Raw genomic sequence first — 20,282 nt, forward strand, 5'->3', positions numbered from 1 at the left:
AGCAATACCTGATGTCCCAGATGTGTTCAATTGGATCCAGGTCTGGGGAACGGGCGGCCAGTCCATAGCTTCAATGCCTTCATCTTGCAGGAACTGCTGACACCCTCCAGCCACATGAGGTCTGGCATTGTCCTGCATTAGGAGGAACCTAGGGCCAACCGAACCAGCATATGGTCTCACAAGGGGTCTGAGGATCTCATCTCGGTACCTAATGGCAGTCAGGCTGCCTCTGGCGAGCACATGGAGGGCTGTGCGGCCCTTCAAAGAAATGCCACCCCACACCATTACTGACCCCCTGCCAAACTGGTCATGCTGAAGGATGTTGCAGGCAGCAGATCGCTCTCCACGGCGTCTCCAGACTCTGTCACGTCTGTCACATGGGCTCAGTGTGAACATGCTTTCATCTGTGAAGAGCACAGGGCGCCAGTGGTGAATTTGCCAATCCTGGTGCCAAACTGTCCTGCACGGTGTTGGGCTGTGAGCACAACCTCCATCTGTGGACGTCGGGCACTCAGACCATCCTCATGGAGTCAGTTTCTAAGGCTAGGGTCACATTGCGTTAGTGCAATCCGTTTAGCGCTAGCGGATTGCGCTAACGCAATGTTTTCTATGGGGCTGCGGTCGGGGGTCGCGGTAACGTCCCCGCTCTCGCAGATCCCAAGCAAGCAAGCAGGCACGTCCGCGGCACGCCAGGAATCACCGGCGCGTCGCTAGCGCGTGCCGAACATGGCACGCGCTAGTGAAGCGCGTTCCCATTAGCGTGAATGGGCGCGTTAACGGCCGCGTTGCATGGCGTTAATTTCGCCGTGCAACGCTGTCCGTTTAACGCGGTCCCATAACGCAATGGGAACCCAGCCTAACCGTTTGTGCACACACATGCACATTTTTGGCCTGCTGGAGGTCACTTTGCAGGGCTCTGGCAGTGCTCCTCCTGTTCCTCCTTGCACAAAGGCGGAGGTAGCGGTCCTGCTGCTGGGTTGTTGCCCTCCTACGGCCCCTCCACGTCTCCTGGTGTACTGGCCTGTCTCCTGGTAGCTCCTCCAGTCTCTGGACAGTACGCTGACAGACACAGCAAACCTTCTTGACAGCTCACATTGATGTGCCATCCTGGATGAGCTGCACTACCTGAGCCACTTGTATGGGTTGTAGCGTCCGTCTCATGCTACCACGAGTGTGAAAGCGCAACCAACATTCAAAAGTGACCAAAACATCAGCCAGAAAGCATTGGTACTGAGATGTGGTCTGTGGTCCCCACCATGCTCCTTTATTGAGGGTGTCTTGATAATCACCAATAATTCCCATCTGTTGACTATTCCATCTGCACAACAGTATGTGAGATTGATTGTCAATCAGTGCTGCTCCTAAGTGGACAGTCTGATTTCACAGAAGTTTGATTTACTTAGGAGTTATATTCTGCTGTTTAAGTGTTCCCTTTATTTTATTTTTTTTGAGAGGTGTACATAAGCAAAAATAAATAAATATCATCCAAGGATTCATCCTTACTTCCAGGGACGTTTTATAAAACAATTTGTAAAAAGGTGGGAAATTGGGGAAATCGCAGAACACAGGAAGCCGACTGCAGCCATAATGCATCACGCCGAAGCGACAGATGTGGAAATGTTCGGGAGATTCTTCCACACGATGATGTTCCATGAGGTGGATCCACAAATATGCAGCCGGCTGGTTTCTATACGTGGGATCCAGGAAAACACGATGTCAGGAGTTTACATTGACGTACAGTGCCGGTACATTGTCCAGCTCCTCCGCGTGCGGTGTACAGAGCGCTGCCTGGCAACAAGGCCGCCGACAACAGGTCTGCGTTCATCAGACAAGGCTGCGAGCTAAAGCACAGAGTACCATAAAGAGCCCCGGTGCCATACCAGGTGCAGCCTGCGGAGGCGCTGTTTGATAGAAATCTGCATGTAATCCTGGACAGCTCCTTTACATAAAATCAGACACTGATAATGCTGATACTATCCCTATAAGAAATCAGTTTCCCTATATAATCTATAGTCCCATAATCGGCTCCAGGACCTGATGTCAGCGCCGACATGAGTCTCCCGACTTTATAAGCATTGGGGTGTGTGCAGGCACGTCCCGCCGCCTCTCCTCGCCCGCAGGCCGTCTACAAACTTTCTGCTAAATTGAAACGTAAGTAATTGAGCAGCGATTAATCACTAAGTGTTTGGAGCAGATTGTGTTACTTTATGGAGCAATCAACTTTTGGGATGATCCAAGGGCGATGAGGCCCCCGGCGAGAGCCATGAGGCCCCCCCCCGGCACGAGCCATGAGGGGCCCCCCCCCGGCACGAGCCATGAGGGCCCCCCCCCCGGCACGAGTCATGAGGCCCCCCCCCGGCACGAGCCATGAGGGGCCCCCCCCCGGCACGAGCCATGAGGGGCCCCCCCCCCCGGCACGAGCCATGAGGGCCCCCCCCCCGGCACGAGCCATGAGGGGCCCCCCCCCGGCACGAGCCATGAGGGGCCCCCCCCCCCGGCACGAGCCATGAGGGGCCCCCCCGGCACGAGCCATGAGGGGCCCCCCCCGGCACGAGCCATGAGGGGCCCCCCCCGGCACGAGCCATGAGGGGCCCCCCCCGGCACGAGCCATGAGGGGCCCCCCCCGGCACGAGCCATGAGGGGCCCCCCCGGCACGAGCCATGAGGGGCCCCCCCCGGCACGAGCCATGAGGGGCCCCCCCGGCACGAGCCATGAGGGGCCCCCCCCGGCACGAGCCATGAGGGGCCCCCCCCGGCACGAGCCATGAGGGGCCCCCCCCCCGGCACGAGCCATGAGGGCCCCCCCCCGGCACGAGCCATGAGGGCCCCCCCCCCCGGCACGAGCCATGAGGGGCCCCCCCCCCCCGGCACGAGCCATGAGGGGCCCCCCCCCCGGCACGAGCCATGAGGGGCCCCCCCCGGCACGAGCCATGAGGCCCCACTGCACAGTATGAGGCTTTGGATGTGACTGGAGTAGGAATCCTGGCTGCTTCAGCATCTTTCCAGAGTAAGCCCAATTGTGGAAGATTAAAGATGCAGCTCTGGATGTGACTAGAGCAGACGAGTCCGGCGAGGTCCGTACATTACACGCAGGCGCTCGGTGTCTCAGCTGCAGCCCATGAATAATGCAGCACTGATGATGGCGGCTGCAGCTCTCCTGATCAATAATGGTTTGTCTGTGTAGAGCCATTAGTGGAAGGTGCACAGGTCCGATGCTCAGGACCCCCTGATATTCGGCTTCATACCGAGCAGCACAATGTGCCAGTGTCCAAGTCATGAAAGTGATCTCCGGGCGATGGCGGAACGAGAGCTAAAACTATCCGGAAATTAACAGATTTAGCGCAAAGCTGAGGAGCTTAACTACCGTAACTGAGCCATCACCAAAAGGAGCAAACCCCCCCGGAACGCAAGGACACACACGGCCCCCTTCAGTCAGGGTGTCAGAAAGTTGGGCGACAACCCATGCGGCCATTATCACTTTTAGACGGGTTGTCATCCAGACTTTCCATAAGAGAAGAATCAGGATGGACCTGCATCCATGGGGCGGACCCCCTTAGGTATATAAGGCCACCATGAATGAATGAGTTGGGTGGGATCCTTCGCACGCACCAGAACAAGACTGGGCAGGGGATAAATTCTCTTCAGACCACCAGTGAACAGGATGGAGGATGATAAAAATAATCACATTTCCCCCCCAGGTTCCTATTCCCTCTGTCGGAGGAGCGGCCCCCCAAACATGATATCACATGTACACTACAAAGGGCTGAACGAGGAGCCCCCTGCCCCGCAGCCATATGACAAAAGCTTCATTTACTGAGAAAGAGGGATCAAAAAGATGCAAGCCCCCCCACCCACCTCAACTGGGGAGACCATTAATGTCCTCCAAATCCAGCAAGCAGCTGCAGGCTGCGCTGTCAGCGGGCGAGCGATGGAGGGCAGCGGCACAAAGCGGCTCTGCAGTAAGGGTTACTGTATATATAACCGCAGCGTTCTGCAGCTTTGTGCTTCTTCATCGCTGCTTGCTGTCAGTGAACGGCACCATTTATTTTTATATATTCACACATCCACATGCAGAAAAACGGATCAGTCTCCGGTCCGTGACACTCAGCGCATGTCCTAATATCGGACGGAGACCATTAAAGACTATGGGAGTCGGCGGAAACCAGATGACACATCCGAGCTTCATACATTTTAACAAATCCATTGTTAAGAATTGATGAATATAAACATGTCCTGGGTGCAACTAGAACAACACCCGAGAGAAGAGAAGGAAGGGCCATGTCTATTTCTGGTAGGTGATTGCTACATTGTATCCAGTCTGGAGAATCCTCAGACAACACCCGCACACTGATACCATGTGTCGGGAAAAGCAACAACGTATCAGGACAGAAGGATCCAGACATTATTCCCTCCACACGGGAAAAGCAACAACGTATCAGGACAGAAGGATCCAGACACTATTCCCTCCACACGGGAAAAGCAACAACGTATCAGGACAGAAGGATCCAGACATTATTCCCTCCACACAGGAAAAGCAACAACGTATCAGGACAGAAGGATCCAGACATTATTCCCTCCACACGGGAAAAGCAACAACGTATCAGGACAGAAGGATCCAGACATTATTCCCTCCACACGGGAAAAGCAACAACGTATCAGGACAGAAGGATCCAGACATTATTCCCTCCACACGGGAAAAGCAACAACGTATCAGGACAGAAGGATCCAGACACTATTCCCTCCACACGGGAAAAGCAACAACGTATCAGGACAGAAGGATCCAGACACTATTCCCTCCACACGGGAAAAGCAACAACGTATCAGGACAGAAGGATCCAGACACTATTCCCTCCACACGGGAAAAGCAACAACGTATCAGGACAGAAGGATCCAGACATTATTCCCTCCACACAGGAAAAACAACAACGTATCAGGACAGAAGGATCCAGACATTCCCTCCACACGGGAAAAGCAACAATGTATCAGGACAGAAGGATCCAGACATTATTCCCTCCACACGGGAAAAGCAACAATGTATCAGGACAGAAGGATCCAGACATTATTCCCTCCACACAGGAAAAGCAACAACGTATCAGGACAGAAGGATCCAGACATTATTCCCTCCACACAGGAGATTACTAGATGTCAATCTCATGAATGCCAGATTATTCACAACATGCAGATAATGCTAAAGGAGAAAATACGCAGAAACCTGGGAATTGTAGTCCCACAACAGGGAGAAAATTACAGTTGTTCATGTAACGCAACATTTACATTTATTCCTTGGTTGAAATCAAATCCCACAAAATATCCAGTTAGTGAGGACCGACCGCAGCACGACACGAACGGCGGGATAAATGGCGGCCACTGACCGCACGGATATGTGGTTCAGTCACATTCTTCAGTATTTGGCCGCCATTTCACATTAGGAAGACAAACGCGTCGGGTGTTGTGTTATTAATATGGCTTGACATGCCGCAATAAAGGTTTTCGATCTTCTCTTGTGGGTTTGGCCCGCCGGAGTGAATCCCCCTCTTTTCCACTGTAACATAAACCAGTCACCACTTCTGTACCATCACCTGCTGATGTGAATACTGACCGTGTGAACGAGGCCCTATGGAAAGTGACGACTCTTGATCTCTCCGGGATTCTTGCTGTCAGGAGACGTCTGATCACATCGGGAACATAGAGACCCTGCGATCATCATCCTGGAGTCACCGGACGTCTGGTCACTTCCTGACGCTGTGTCCCCCTCTGATCAGACGCTTCTTTGTCATCTCTGACTTAGAAGACCGCATGGCTCGGCTGCAGCCATCTTGGCCACATACAAGGGGCCGCTCCGGTGTCCTCTGAGAGCTGCTGAAAGACGGACAGTGACTTCCCATCTACAGCAATGAACACCACATGATAGTCTGCTAAACTGAATAATTCCTCCTCCACACTGATCTGTAAGGAGTTATAGTCCAGATTCTGCAGGCAATCCGAGCTGGCAGAGCTGCAGTGTAAAGCATGGAAGAGCCACCATTGAGGAGGCAGGAGGTGGAGCACAGACCTCCCCGGACTCCCTGGAATCGACGCACGTCACAGCCAAATCCTAATGAAACCAAGTAAAAAAAAAACAGTGAGAAAAGGATCTAGCAGAGAGGGAACGCCGCGGGCCGTACACAGGGACGTCCCCTTTAAGGATCATTGTGTCACATTAACACTAGCGGCACGATGTGATCACCATGTGACAACATCTGAAGGTGCAGCTGACAACTTTGTATGCCGTGTGACTCAAAACACAAAAACACCGTCCCCCAACCATAGAAATATCTGATAAAAACCAATCATGGGGACTTGCGGGATCCATTGTGATCAGCCACATACGGTAAATGTTATACACAAATCCATTAATCGCATACCTGCAGGACAAATAATAAGTGAATGTTATGGACAACATTGTGGCTCAGTGGTTAGCAGCACAGTGGCTCAGTGGTTAGCACTCGCCTGGCAACACTGGAGCAATGGGCTTTAATCCCACCAAAAACCACCTGCGGGGAGTTTGTATGTTCTCCCCGTGTTTGTGGGGGTTTCTGCAGACATCGTGATGGGGACAGTGATGATCAAGCACAAAGTGCTGTGGAATATGATGGCGCTATGTAAGCCAAGCATAACAGTAATGTTAGCCGAGGGTCTCACCTAGACCCCACACCGATCACGAGAATGGGGTCCGCCAGTAAATGGAGCAGTGGTCGCCATCACTGCACTTCTCCTGATCGGCACAGGTTGTAATCCGCCAGCCCCACCGATCACACATCGATAATCCTGGGAAAACGCGTTATAATATCCCTTTAAGGCTGCACATACACATCCCCTATAGATATTGCTGACGTAGACTCATTCCAAGCTTTGATTTTTACAAAAAGAAAAATGAAGAAAGTCAAGTGAAGAAAAACAAACAAACCAGCAAGTCGTCAGAATGTGGCCGGCAGATAAGTCGGATGTTTTTCCAGGGCAGAATGCGAGTTCAGGTATCCGGCCCCACCACACCCCATACACAGGTACGCCCGCCCGGGTCACCGCTCCTGTCCCCGGGATGTGGGGGACGCAGCCACAGTGAATGTCGGGGTCACAGCTCCTGTCCCCGGGATGTGGGGGACGCAGCCACAGCGAATGTCGGGGTCACAGCTCCTGTCCCCGGGATGGTGGGGGACGCAGTCACAGCGAATGTCGGGGTCACCGCTCCTGTCCCCGGGATGTGGGGGACGCAGCCACAGCGAATGTCAGGGTCACCGCTCCTGTCCCCGGGATGGTGGGGGAGACGCAGCCATAGTGAATGTCAGGGTCATCGCTCCTGTCCCCGGGATGGTGGGGGAGACGCAGCCACAGTGAATGTCGGGGTCACCGCTCCTGTCCCCGGGATGGTGGGAGACGCAGCCACAGTGAATGTCGGGGTCACCGCTCCTGTCCCCGGGATGGTGGGGGAGACGCAGCCACAGTGAATGTCAGGGTCACCGCTCCTGTCCCCGGGATGGTGGGGGAGACGCAGCCACAGTGAATGTCGTGGTCACCGCTTCTGTCCCCGGGATGGTGGGGGACGCAGCAGTGAATGTCGGGGTCACCGCTCCTGTCCCCGGGATGTGGGGGACGCAGCCACAGTGAATGTCGGGGTCACCGCTTCTGTCCCCGGGATGGTGGGAGACGCAGCCACAGTGAATGTCTGGGTCACCGCTTCTGTCCCCGGGATGGTGGGAGACGCAGCCACAGTGAATGTCGGGGTCACCGCTTCTGTCCCCGGGATGGTGGGGGAGACGCAGCCACAGTGAATGTCGGGGTCACCACTCCTGTCCCCGGGATGGTGGGGGACGCAGCAGTGAATGTCGGGGTCACCACTCCTGTCCCCGGGATGGTGGGGGACGCAGCAGTGAATGTCGGAGTCACCGCTCCTGTCCCCGGGATGTGGGGGAGACGCAGCCACAGTGAATGTCGGGGTCACCGCTCCTGTCCCCGGGATGGTGGGGGAGACGCAGCCACAGTGAATGTCGGGGTCACCGCTCCTGTCCCCGGGATGGTGGGAGACACAGCCACAGTGAATGTCGGGGTCACCGCTTCTGTCCCCGGGATGGTGGGAGACACAGCCACAGTGAATGTCGGGGTCACCGCTCCTGTCCCCGGGATGGTGGGAGACACAGCCACAGTGAATGTCGGGGTCACCGCTCCTGTCCCCGGGATGGTGGGGGAGACGCAGCCACAGTGAATGTCGGGGTCACCACTCCTGTCCCCGGGATGGTGGGGGACGCAGCAGTGAATGTCGGGGTCACCACTCCTGTCCCCGGGATGGTGGGGGACGCAGCAGTGAATGTCGGAGTCACCGCTCCTGTCCCCGGGATGTGGGGGAGACGCAGCCACAGTGAATGTCGGGGTCACCGCTCCTGTCCCCGGGATGGTGGGGGAGACGCAGCCACAGTGAATGTCGGGGTCACCGCTCCTGTCCCCGGGATGGTGGGAGACACAGCCACAGTGAATGTCGGGGCCCCGACACCAGATCTGTCTGGGAATCCGGCAATAAAGCGAATTCCACAAGACAAAGGGCCTAAAGTTCAGCCAGAAAGACACAGAAAGGAGAAAGTCTGTGATTCTCGGCATTCAGAAGACTCAATGGGGCAGAGCAAGACGGGGAACAGTCACCCACCGATGACATCGCCATGGCGATCATAAACATTTGTGTACACGGTGCAATCAGTCCTCAACAAATGTAACAAAATGTAGCAAAATGTCACATGTTCAACCAATACCAGGGTGTCTCCGCCCTAGGACCACCCCACCCGCGGGGGCACTGCAGCTTTAAGGCGCTCTGACCTGACTGCTAATTCCTGACAATTGCGCTGACACAGGGAAACCACTGAGCCCGTGTCACTCTGCAATGCTGCAATCTCACCGCCGCCTTCATACACAGAGGGGGCTCCGTGCCAGGGCCGAGAACAATGTCGGGACTCGAGAAGAAAGGAACACAGGCCAATTAGTTATTAATTACCCCGGATCAGCAGCCCCGGCCGTAACGAGGGTCAGGACAGGCCCGGAGGGTCGGACAAGGCGATACATCCATAGAGGGCGAATCAAGATGGACGCATTAATGGGGGAGACGCTCATGGACGTATTACAGGGAAGATTCACAGTGATGGGGGGACAGTCCATGGTAGCGGATGCTGGAAAACGCACATACAAGTGCACAAGGGAGAGAAGCCGGAAACGCCGCCGCACTGCAGACATACATCAGTGGTGGGGGGTTGGGGGGCCCTCTCGTGACCCCTAAGTGACTTCGCTCAGCCCTGTTTACTTACATAAGGATGTTTGGACATTTCAGGGGCAACGGCCTCAATACAATCCCCAGAATAAGGGAATGACCCAGAGGTGAAACTGCACGAGGAACCTCCATAGAAGCAAAGAAGGATGAATAGAACCTAAAAGTACAAGGTGTAATCCTGAGGGATCACTGAAGACGGCAGAGGCGACCCCCGGACGGTGGAGGAGGCGCAGCCACAATGAGCCGCGACTCCGGTAACCACAGGGCCGAGGGAAAGCAGCATCAGATCTGACCATTTATTACAGCGTAACTGGAGGGGGAACTTTCTCCTTCATAAATCTGTAATACAGGTGAAAATAAGAAACTTTGTAACACATCCGATCGGAGAATCTGCTCCTTTCTACTTCAGTAATAAACGTTAAATACTCAGTTTACAGGAGATATCTGTCCAGTGAAGGCGAATTGTTACATTACTAAGAGATGACAGTTAGTGCTGATAAGATTCTATGCGGAAAGGGGGAGGAGCTACAGACAGCTCCTCCCTTCTACGTAGAATCTAACCAGCACCAACCGTCATCGCTGGACAGATTCACCTGTAAACTGAGTATTTTGGAAATTAAATATCAGCTCTGAAAAAAAGATTTCTCTGATACTAAAAAAAAAAAAAAGCTTCTTATTTTCACATGTACAATAGATTTATGAGATCAACATTAAAATGACGTTACTCAGTGATCACCGCTGATCAGTCGCTGCCAAATTGTGGGTGCAGAGACGTGTACAGACACCCCCCAATATCCAGTAATCGCCTCGTCATCCACAAAGCTCGTCAGCACCCACGGAGCTCACATCCCGGCATTCCTGCATCGTGCCTCACTGACAGGTGGGGGACGGATGAAGCCATGACCTAACGTAACACTACTGGTCGCCAACTGTCCAATGCTAAACAATAAGTGATACATTTGTGTCAACAAACGGAGGCGAAACAAGACAGGAGAAGAATCAATACCTATCAATACCATGGATGGCAAGAACAAGTCACTGGAAGCAAGGATCATCAATCTAGGACTTGTGGACACATCATACGAAGAGAGCAATCACTGGAGAAGGACATCATGGTTGGAAGAATAGAAGGAGCAAGGCGAAGAGGAAGACCTGAAACCCGATGGCTTAATACTATCAAGATAACGGCAGAGAAGACCCTGGAGGACCTATCTAGGCCGCAGAAGATCCATCTCCCTACAGAGAGTTCATACAGAAAGTCGCCATGGCTCAAGATCGAGCTGAAATACATTAAGGAAAAAAAAATAAGTGATACGTTGTAACAATCAGACTTGTGCAATGTATTCACAGATTGTGTCGCTATGATTGCGCCATTTACCTCCATAGTATGAAGGAATAACAACGACATCTGCACCAATATTCAGAGGGTGACAATCATCTCCAATGCGATAAATCAGAGGCTGCGACAGGAGATGGCGGCGGCGACAGGATCTTTCCTGATACAAAGCGCCAAATCCCCTGCACAGGCTTACACTGGACTAAAGTCTGGCACCAGGGCTTCTAGGAACGCTCGTTTCCCCGATTATCGCCTATCCCACAGGATGCGAATCACGACAGGCATAATGCTTGTTTGTCAGGTGACAGATTGCTTCAAAATAATCGTCCTCGGCAGCACGTCATCCCGTGTAAACATGTGCGGCCCAGAACTATTTTCTATGCGCACGGAATAACCTGCGGTGCGCAGAAAAGTGCAGTCATTAAAGCCAGCGGTCTTCTATTAACTGCAGTCAGCCGGTCACCAGTAGGGGGCGCTCGGGACCTCACTGCAGACACGGGGTGTTCACCGTCAGGACAAACAAATCCGGGGCTAGAAAACAAGCTGATGGTTTTATAGAAACAAGAGACTTTGGATCCTTTTCCCATGGGGCAGGCGGCTTTTCGGTTTGAAGGAGCAGTCACGAGTTGGGGGCCACAATGATCAGAATCACAGGTCGCATGTGGCCCCTGGACGGCAGCTTGTATACGGGCCACTCGTTAATATCTGTATACAGATGGCTGCTGAGCTCCCTCTAGTGGCGGCTGCAGACAGTGCGAATCATCACAGAACAGCTATGGAGACAAGCAGCAATAGAATGTTGGATCCCTGCAGACAAACCATAAATGGGGGGTGCGGGGGTACGGACAGTTCCTTTAAGGACAGGGATATTTTTGTTAAAAGGAAAATGCCCTGTAACAGGCAGCTCTGGATGACGCAGTCAGGGAGGTGCGCCCTGCAGTCGCCTTCATTGATAATGTGTCATAACATTTATTTAGGAGGTGGATGGACAATACAGCGATAATGACAGCTGAGCGCGGATGGGTGGGACCCCGGGGTGACCAGGAACAGTCATCACCGCCACCCCAATACTCTGTATATACCTCCGCCTGAGGACAGGGCAGCAGGGGACAGCCCCGCAGCACATATGGCCACCAGCCGTGACACTACGGCCCCCAGCTGCAGAGTGCTGGGGTATGCTGGGCCCTGTAGTTCCACAGCATCGCAATAGACAGAAGTGAGGTGCGGACAGACGTACAAGTCCGTTGTCACGGAGCAGCGGAAATGTTGTGAATGGGAGTGATCGTCTGACGGCAGCGCCGGCATTTACAGGCGTGGAGCAGCCCCATGTAAGGACCAGCCCTGGATCAGCAGCTTTACAGCGAGTCCCTGCAGCCAAATTACAGGGAACGGAGATTTACCAGCTGCCGAAAGCCCAATAAACCGCTCACGTCCGCCAGAAAGGAACAACTTCTGAGAAATCATCATCCACACGACCAACACGTGAATAAAAGGGTCTGAAAAATCAGCTGAACTCTGGTGCCAAGGGCAAAGCGGGCAGAGAGTGGGCACAGACCGGAAAGGACGTCTTCCCGAAAATAAGGGAGACAGTCAGCAATTCTAGCATCACCCACCTCAGCAACCTACAGAGGTCACATGTGCAGAGGCAGAAAAAAAAGAGCAGCTGTATAATACATCACTCCAGAGCTGAAATCTCACAGCACTACCCACTGGATCAGTCACTGCACAGAGCTTTGCATTCTGGGAAGTGTTACCCAACGCAGGGGCTGTATACTAATCTAACAAGAAATAACCTAGGGGCTGTCTGTCCGCAGTCTATCCACTCCCAATAACAGGCGGCAGAACAGTGAGCACAGCTCTGGGGTATAATACAGGAGGTAACTCAGGATCAGTAATGTAATGTATGTACACAGTGACTGCACCAGCAGAATAGTGAGTGCAGCTCTGGGGTATAATACAGGATGTAACTCAGGATCAGTAATGTATGTACACAGTGACTGCACCAGCAGAATAGTGAGTGCAGCTCTGGGGTATAATACAGGAGGTAACTCAGGATCAGTAATGTAATGTATGTACACAGTGACTGCACCAGCAGAATAGTGAGTGCAGCTCTGGGGTATAATACAGGAGGTAACTCAGGATCAGTAATGTATGTACACAGTGACTGCACCAGCAGAATAGTGAGTGCAGCTCTGGAGTATAATACAGGATGTAACTCCGGATCAGTAATGTAATGTATGTACACAGTGACTGCACCAGCAGAATAGTGAGTGCAGCTCTGGAGTATAATACAGGATGTAACTCAGGATCAGTAATGTAATGTATGTACACAGTGACTGCACCAGCAGAATAGTGAGTGCAGCTCTAGAGTATAATACAGGATGTAACTCAGGATCAGTAATGTAATGTATGTACACAGTGACTGCACCAGCAGAATAGTGAGTGCAGCTCTGGAGTATAATACAGGATGTAACTCAGGATCAGTAATGTAATGTATGTACACAGTGACTGCACCAGCAGAATAGTGAGTGCAGCTCTGGGGTATAATACAGGATGTAACTCAGGATAAGTAATGTAATGTATGTACACACTGACTGCACCAGCAGAATAGTGAGTGCAGCTCTGGGGTATAATACAGGATGTAACTCAGGATCAGTAATGTAATGTATGTACACAGTGACTGCACCAGCAGAATAGTGAGTGCAGCTCTGGGGTATAATACAGGATGTAACTCAGGATCAGTAATGTATGTACACAGTGACTGCACCAGCAGAATAGTGAGTGCAGCTCTGGAGTATAATACAGGAGGTAACTCAGGATCAGTAATGTAATGTATGTACACAGTGACTGCACCAGCAGAATAGTGAGCGCAGCTCTGGAGTATAATACAGGATGTAACTCAGGATCAGTAATGTAATGTATGTACACAGTGACTGCACCAGCAGAATAGTGAGTGCAGCTCTGGGGTATAATACAGGATGTAACTCAGGATCAGTAATGTAATGTATGTACACAGTGACTGCACGAGCAGAATAGTGAGTGCAGCTCTGGGGTATAATACAGGATGTAACTCAGGATCAGTAATGTATGTACACAGTGACTGCACGAGCAGAATAGTGAGTGCAGCTCTGGGGTATAATACAGGATGTAACTCAGGATCAGTGCAGTGTAATTTTCCATGTGATCACGATTGCGGCAATTCTCTTCGGCCACCGTACAGAATGTATATGTAATCCGCAGATTAGGATGAGGCAGATATTCTTAGCACTTCACGTATTACAGAAGGAAATGGCTGACCGTTCAGACAGGAGAGATTTGTGCTGCCGAGATCAGATCTTAGAGGTTGGACGGCACTTCACACAGTGTAACAAACCCTCAGCTGTGTTTCTCAGTTACACCAACAGGTAACTGACATTTTGTACTCGGATTTACCTTTAGGGAGAGAAGCCGACTATTTTTGTAGGGTTCCTGTGCGTACATCCTCCTCTGTATAGGGGTCATTGTCAGCGCAGGAAGCAGTGAACGCTGCACATTTCCCCCTGTGCAGGGCATAAAGTACAGATCCTGCCATAGGCACAGAGCTATTGTTCTCTGCTGTCAGCAGCTTTCCCAGGACAACTCAGAGGCTGAGGTCAGAGAGTGACACATGGCTGTGATCATATACTGAGGTTGTGCAGCGTCCGCCCCACCAGTGCTAAACATCCCCCCAGAGTCTGACTGTGGGGTCCTTACATGCAGCTCTGGGATGATGGTTAGATGGAAAGTTTCTATGGAAAACTGTCTGTACCGACCTCATCGCAACCGTACGTGAAATTCTGCAGCTAGAAAACCGCAGCAGAGCAGCCAGGGAAAGCCGGGGGCAGAGAGCCAGGAATGGGGCGAGAATACACTCCTGGCCGGCTGCTCAGTCTACCTGGCCTCCATTGCCTTCTATGGGAAAACTGACCAGCCTGAGTGAACAGGGGACAGATGAGGGTCTTTAAGGCTGGCACTGGGGGGGGGGGGGGGGGGGAATCACTATTTGGGTCTGCCGGATTCTGGTAGGAGATGTAATCTCCAACTCCTCAGGTTTTATCAGGGCCGATACATTTAGCGCCTATGCTGCGAGATCACACAGAATCCATTTTAGATTAACACTTCGTGGTGTCAAATTGTAGCAAGATATTAAGAAGTTCTAAGACCGAGGCCCCGATTAATCATGGACTTCTCTCCACTTATCCAGAGACATTTTCCCTTTATTAGCAGATTTCGTTTTTGCGGGGTTTTTTTTGTTTGTTTTTTTAGGCACCTTGAATAGTCCTCAGCAACTTGACTTTATCTAGATGTTTTTAGACCGATTCGGTGAAATGTTGCAGGTTTTCTGGTGACGCTCGCTACAGTCCCTGCACGTTTCAGGCAGATATTTCAATTTGGAGCGACTATTAAAAAGATTTTGCGACTTTGGAGTAAAAACGGATGAAGACAAAAAGAGCATTTATGATTTTGTGCCAAATCCGGGAACAGTGAGATCCATTTTATATACGGGGAGAAGTGATAACAAAAAATATTAGCAAAAATAATAATAATAATAATAATAATAATTATTATTATTATAATTATTATTATTATTATTGCCATTCCCAGTATTCAGCTTCCGGACAATGAAGGGAACGTTCTTCTTCCACTTCCATGTTCCGATTCCGCTGATTGGGGCGACTGCGCCCATTACATGGACTCCATCTTTGCGGAGGCCGCTGCACATCCCAGGCAGATTTCTGCTGCGGACCCTCCATTGCCATGTCTGAAGGTAAACCTCCCCCTATACTTCTCGCTGGCGGTTTGTTACAATGTATCGGTGTAGACAATGCTCAGACAGGAACATTCCCGCAGCACTATTATCCTGTTTGTTACAATGTATCGGTCGGATCTTGCTCGTTCTGCGCCATCTCTGGAGCTCTTCTATTTAGAAGGGAGGAAATTTATAACCTTCATTTCTCCTTACAGAACAGTGGGTCAGGATCCGTTAATAACGCGCCCCCAGAGGTCACCGATACGTGCGCCACTTATTCACGAGGCGTATTCACCGAATCTCCCACATTCAGGAGCGCGGCGGTTACGTCACCAGACGGGGGGGGTTATTACAGCGCCTCCGTCGGTCCGAGGACGCACATATATACCTAGATACTTAGATTTCGCAGTCTGGTCCTATGTCATCCACGGTGTGACCTCCCCTTCACTCCAAGGCCACACGCCGCGGTCAGGCGGACGAGACCCCGACATTGAGCAGAGGCAGGAAATATTATATTCTGGTTTCCGAGGCCCCAAGTCAGATTTATGAACCAGACAGGACATGAGGAGAGGTGGGCGATGACCCAGATAATGGAGGATTCAGAACCGTCCTGTTCGCGGCAAGCCCCCCAGAGTGACCGGCCTCATGATGGCGGTGATCCAGGAGCAGTGTTTGCACAAGGCATTAAGTCTCTTTGATGCTGAAGCCACGTGAGGAGAGGCGGCCATCGGCCCCCCAATCCGGGCCCAAACAGAGGAGTCGCCCCCTGCTAGGACCATGAGGCCTCTGGAAGACCCCCTTCTACAACCTCCGTTAGGGCCTCCAGTGATAAGGGGGAGGGCGCGCTACCAATCGTGACCCCCATTAGTGCCGACAGACTGAGCTTTACCTGGACACCTACTGACTGCAGCGGCCCATGTGTAACAGCACAATGACACCGGCCTGATGCCCATAGGGGCCGGGCGACCAATGCCAACAGTGGGTTATGGTACTAGTTACACACCAGCTGAAGGTTTATGGGGGGCACCGACTTATTCCACCGCCTCAGTTCAGGGATTACATAAAGTAGCTGCGTGAACTTTACCGACAACTTCAAAGCCTCTGACCCCCTCTGCCCTCTGGGACGACGACCTCCCCGGGGCAAGGACAGAACAAACCAACTCCACAGGAGGGGCACCCACTATCCAAATCCAGCCTGGAAACCCCCCCAATAATCCCCCAACAGCAGCAGAGACCTCCGAGGACGCAGGATATGAGTCAGGAGAGTGGGAGACGTTTCCTGTACATCCCCGGGGTGCAGCGTTGTGCCCAGAGCCCGGCGGGGGGAGGGGGCGCCCGATTTATCTGCACCGTCACTTTAAATATTTACTCTACAATGGACTGTGTGTCCCTGGCCAATGGCAAATAATATCAGGCCATGAAGGGTTAACAGAAATCCAGAGAGAACGTGTGGAAACGGCAGCTGAGCTGTAAACCCAGAACCAGGAGGAGATCCAGGAATAGCCGAGTGCACAGAGCCAGGAGGCTGCCGGGAAAGCCGAGCACAAGCCGCACAGCAGCTACAGTGTATGAGGACCCATCATTCCAGGGGCCGCGGAGGTGGGATCGCCATCATTCCAGGGGCCGCGGAGGCGGGATCACCATCATTCCAGGGGCCGCGGAGGCGGGATCACCATCATTCCAGGGGCCGCGGAGGCGGGATCGCCATCATTCCTGGGGCCGCGGAGGCGGGATCGCCATCATTCCTGGGGCCGCGGAGGCGGGATCGCCATCATTCCTGGGGCCGCGGAGGCGGGATCGCCATCATTCCAGGGGCCGCGGAGGCGGGATCGCCATCATAACAGGGGCCGCGGAGGTGGGATCGCCATCATAACAGGGGCCGCGGAGGTGGGATCACCATCATTCCAGGGGCCGCGGAGGTGGGATCGCCATCATTCCAGGGGCCGCGGAGGTGGGATCGCCATCATTCCAGGGGCCGCGGAGGCGGGATCGCCATCATTCCAGGGGCCGCGGAGGCGGGATCACCATCATTCCAGGGGCCGCGGAGGCGGGATCACCATCATTCCAGGGGCCGCGGAGGTGGGATCACCATCATTCCAGGGGCCGCGGAGGTGGGATCACCATCATTCCAGGGGCCGCGGAGGTGGGATCACCATCATTCCAGGGGCCGCGGAGGTGGGATCACCATCATTCCAGGGGCCGCGGAGGTGGGATCACCATCATTCCAGGGGCCGCGGAGGTGGGATCACCATCATTCCAGGGGCCGCGGAGGCGGGATCACCATCATTCCAGGGGCCGCGGAGGCGGGATCGCCATCATTCCAGGGGCCGCGGAGGTGGGATCGCCATCATTCCAGGGGCCGCGGAGGTGGGATCGCCATCATTCCAGGGGCCGCGGAGGTGGGATCATCTGTCAGAGGGGGATCAGGGGCTCAGACTGCGGCCCATGCATAGAGCCATATGGACGGCAAGGAGAAGACTGCACAGCAGTGGTGCAACCTACAGGGGCCACAACCAGATCCACAGGAGCCCGGGAGGTGGGGGCCACAACCAGATCCACAGGGGGCCCCACATTGTTGGACCCCCTCATTTGTCATTTTTTTTTTTCATTTTTTACATTTTCGAAGCTTCAACCCATTTAATAATCGCCACATAATGCAGAGATAATACCGCCACACACCCCTATATAACACCAGCATATAGCACTAAAGAGCCCACACACCCTATAGAGCTTACATACCGCTCCACACACCCTATATTACAGCCTATAGTGCTATACACACCCCTATATAACACCGCCACACACCCTATATTACAGCCTATAGTGCTATACACACCCCTATATAACACCGCCACACACCCTATATTACAGCCTATAGTGCTACACACCCCTATATAACACCGCCACACACCCTATATTACAGCCTATAGTGCTATACACACCCCTATATAACACCGCCACACACCCTATATTACAGCCTATAGTGCCATACACACCCCTATATAACACCGCCACACACCCTATATTACAGCCTATAGTGCTATACACACCCCTATATAATACCGCCACACACCCCATATTACAGCCTATAGTGCTATACACACCCCTATATAACACCGCCACACACCCTATATTACAGCCTATAGTGCTATACACACCCCTATATAATACCGCCACACACTCCATATTACAGCCTATAGTGCTATACACACCCCTATATAACACCGCCACACACCCTATATTACAGCCTATAGTGCTATACACACCCCTATATAACACCGCCACACACCCTATATTACAGCCTATAGTGCTATACACACCCCTATATAACACCGCCACACACCCTATATTACAGCCTATAGTGCTATACACACCCCTATATAACACCGCCACACACCCTATATTACAGCCTATAGTGCTATACACACCCCTATATAACACCGCCACACACCCTATATTACAGCCTATAGTGCTATACACACCCCTATATAATACCGCCACACACCCTATATTACAGCCTATAGTGCTATACACACCCCTATATAATACCGCCACACACCCTATATTACAGCCTATAGTGCTATACACACCCCTATATAACACCGCCACACACCCTATATTACAGCCTATAGTGCTATACACACCCCTATATAACACCGCCACACACCCTACATTACAGCCTATAGTGCTATACACACCCCTATATAACACCGCCACACACCCTATATTACAGCCTATAGTGCTATACACACCCCTATATAACACCGCCACACACCCCATATTACAGCCTATAGAGCTTACATACCGCCACACACCCCTATACCCCAATAACACCATTACCCGCCGCTGTACACACATACCCCACCACCGGGCACACTGGCTCCTCGGGTCCCGCCCCCGCGGATCACCCCTCGCCCCCGGGGGAGGGGGGGGGGCACTTACTTTCTCCGGTACTCGTCCCGCTCCCGCTTCACCTTGGCCAGCACGTTGTAGAGGGCGCGGATCTCGGGGGTGATGGTGTCTATCTGGACCCCCACGCCGTCCGGATGCGTCCAGGTGACCCCCGGGCCGTGCAGGGTCTGCAGGCCGCCGCCGCCGGTGCGCCGCACGTGGGTGTAGCTCCAGATGGTGCCGGGCAGGCGGCTGTAGCGCCGCTGGTTGGCGTTGGGCAGCTGGTTGGCGTTGGGGGGCTCGGTCTGGACCCCCTGCTCCCGGGAGAAGCTCCTGCGCTGCTGCAGCCGCCGCTCCCGCTGCTCCGAGTACTGCTGGTGCAGCTGCTTCTCCAGCAGCCGGTTCCGCCGCTCCAGCTCGTGCACCTTGGCCAGGAAGCAGCGGAACCGCACGTTCAGGGTCTTCAGGACGTGGATGTTGGAGCCCAGGTCATTCCGCAGGGCCAGGGTGACGGCGGCGCCCGGGGAGGAGGCGGCTGCGGCCGGGGACAGCGGCGGCTCCAGCTCCCGCATCATGTCCCCGAACACGGACGAGTTCATCATCCTGCCGCTCATCGAGGCTCCTATGCGGCATAAGGCACGGCCATGGCGGGCGGCGGGTCCTGCGGCGCTATGTACGGCCGCCCCCGGTGCAGGCACGCCCTATAGCGCAGAGCGGCCGCCCCCTGCCGGGTGACATCAGCACCCGCCCCCTGCCGGGTGACATCAGCACTCGCCGGCCGCGGACAGCCCGACGGATGGGAGGGAGAGGAGTGTGGGGGGCTGCACAATACAGGATGGGGGGCTGCAACAAAGTATAGGAAGATGTAACATAGTAACATAGTTAGTAAGGCCGAAAAAAGACATTTGTCCATCCAGTTCAGCCTATATTCCATCATAATAAATCCCCAGATCTACGTCCTTCTACAGAACCTAATAATTGTATGATACAATATTGTTCTGC

General features: G+C 53.2%; 1 protein-coding gene across 1 annotated transcript in view; it reads right to left on the minus strand.

The window, feature by feature from the left end:
• IFFO2 (intermediate filament family orphan 2) overlaps positions 1–19,956 on the minus strand; it is a 38,919-nt gene extending 18,963 nt beyond the window's left edge. Inside the window, exon 1 of the mRNA XM_069741451.1 lies at positions 19,332–19,956. Within this exon, the coding sequence (XP_069597552.1) occupies positions 19,332–19,894 (563 nt within the window). The 5' untranslated portion in view covers positions 19,895–19,956. The remainder of the gene's footprint in view (positions 1–19,331) is intronic.
• Positions 19,957–20,282: the final 326 nt, after the last annotated feature.

Source organism: Ranitomeya imitator, chromosome 10 (assembly GCF_032444005.1).
Source record: "Ranitomeya imitator isolate aRanImi1 chromosome 10, aRanImi1.pri, whole genome shotgun sequence".
Taxonomy (NCBI): domain Eukaryota; kingdom Metazoa; phylum Chordata; class Amphibia; order Anura; family Dendrobatidae; genus Ranitomeya; species Ranitomeya imitator.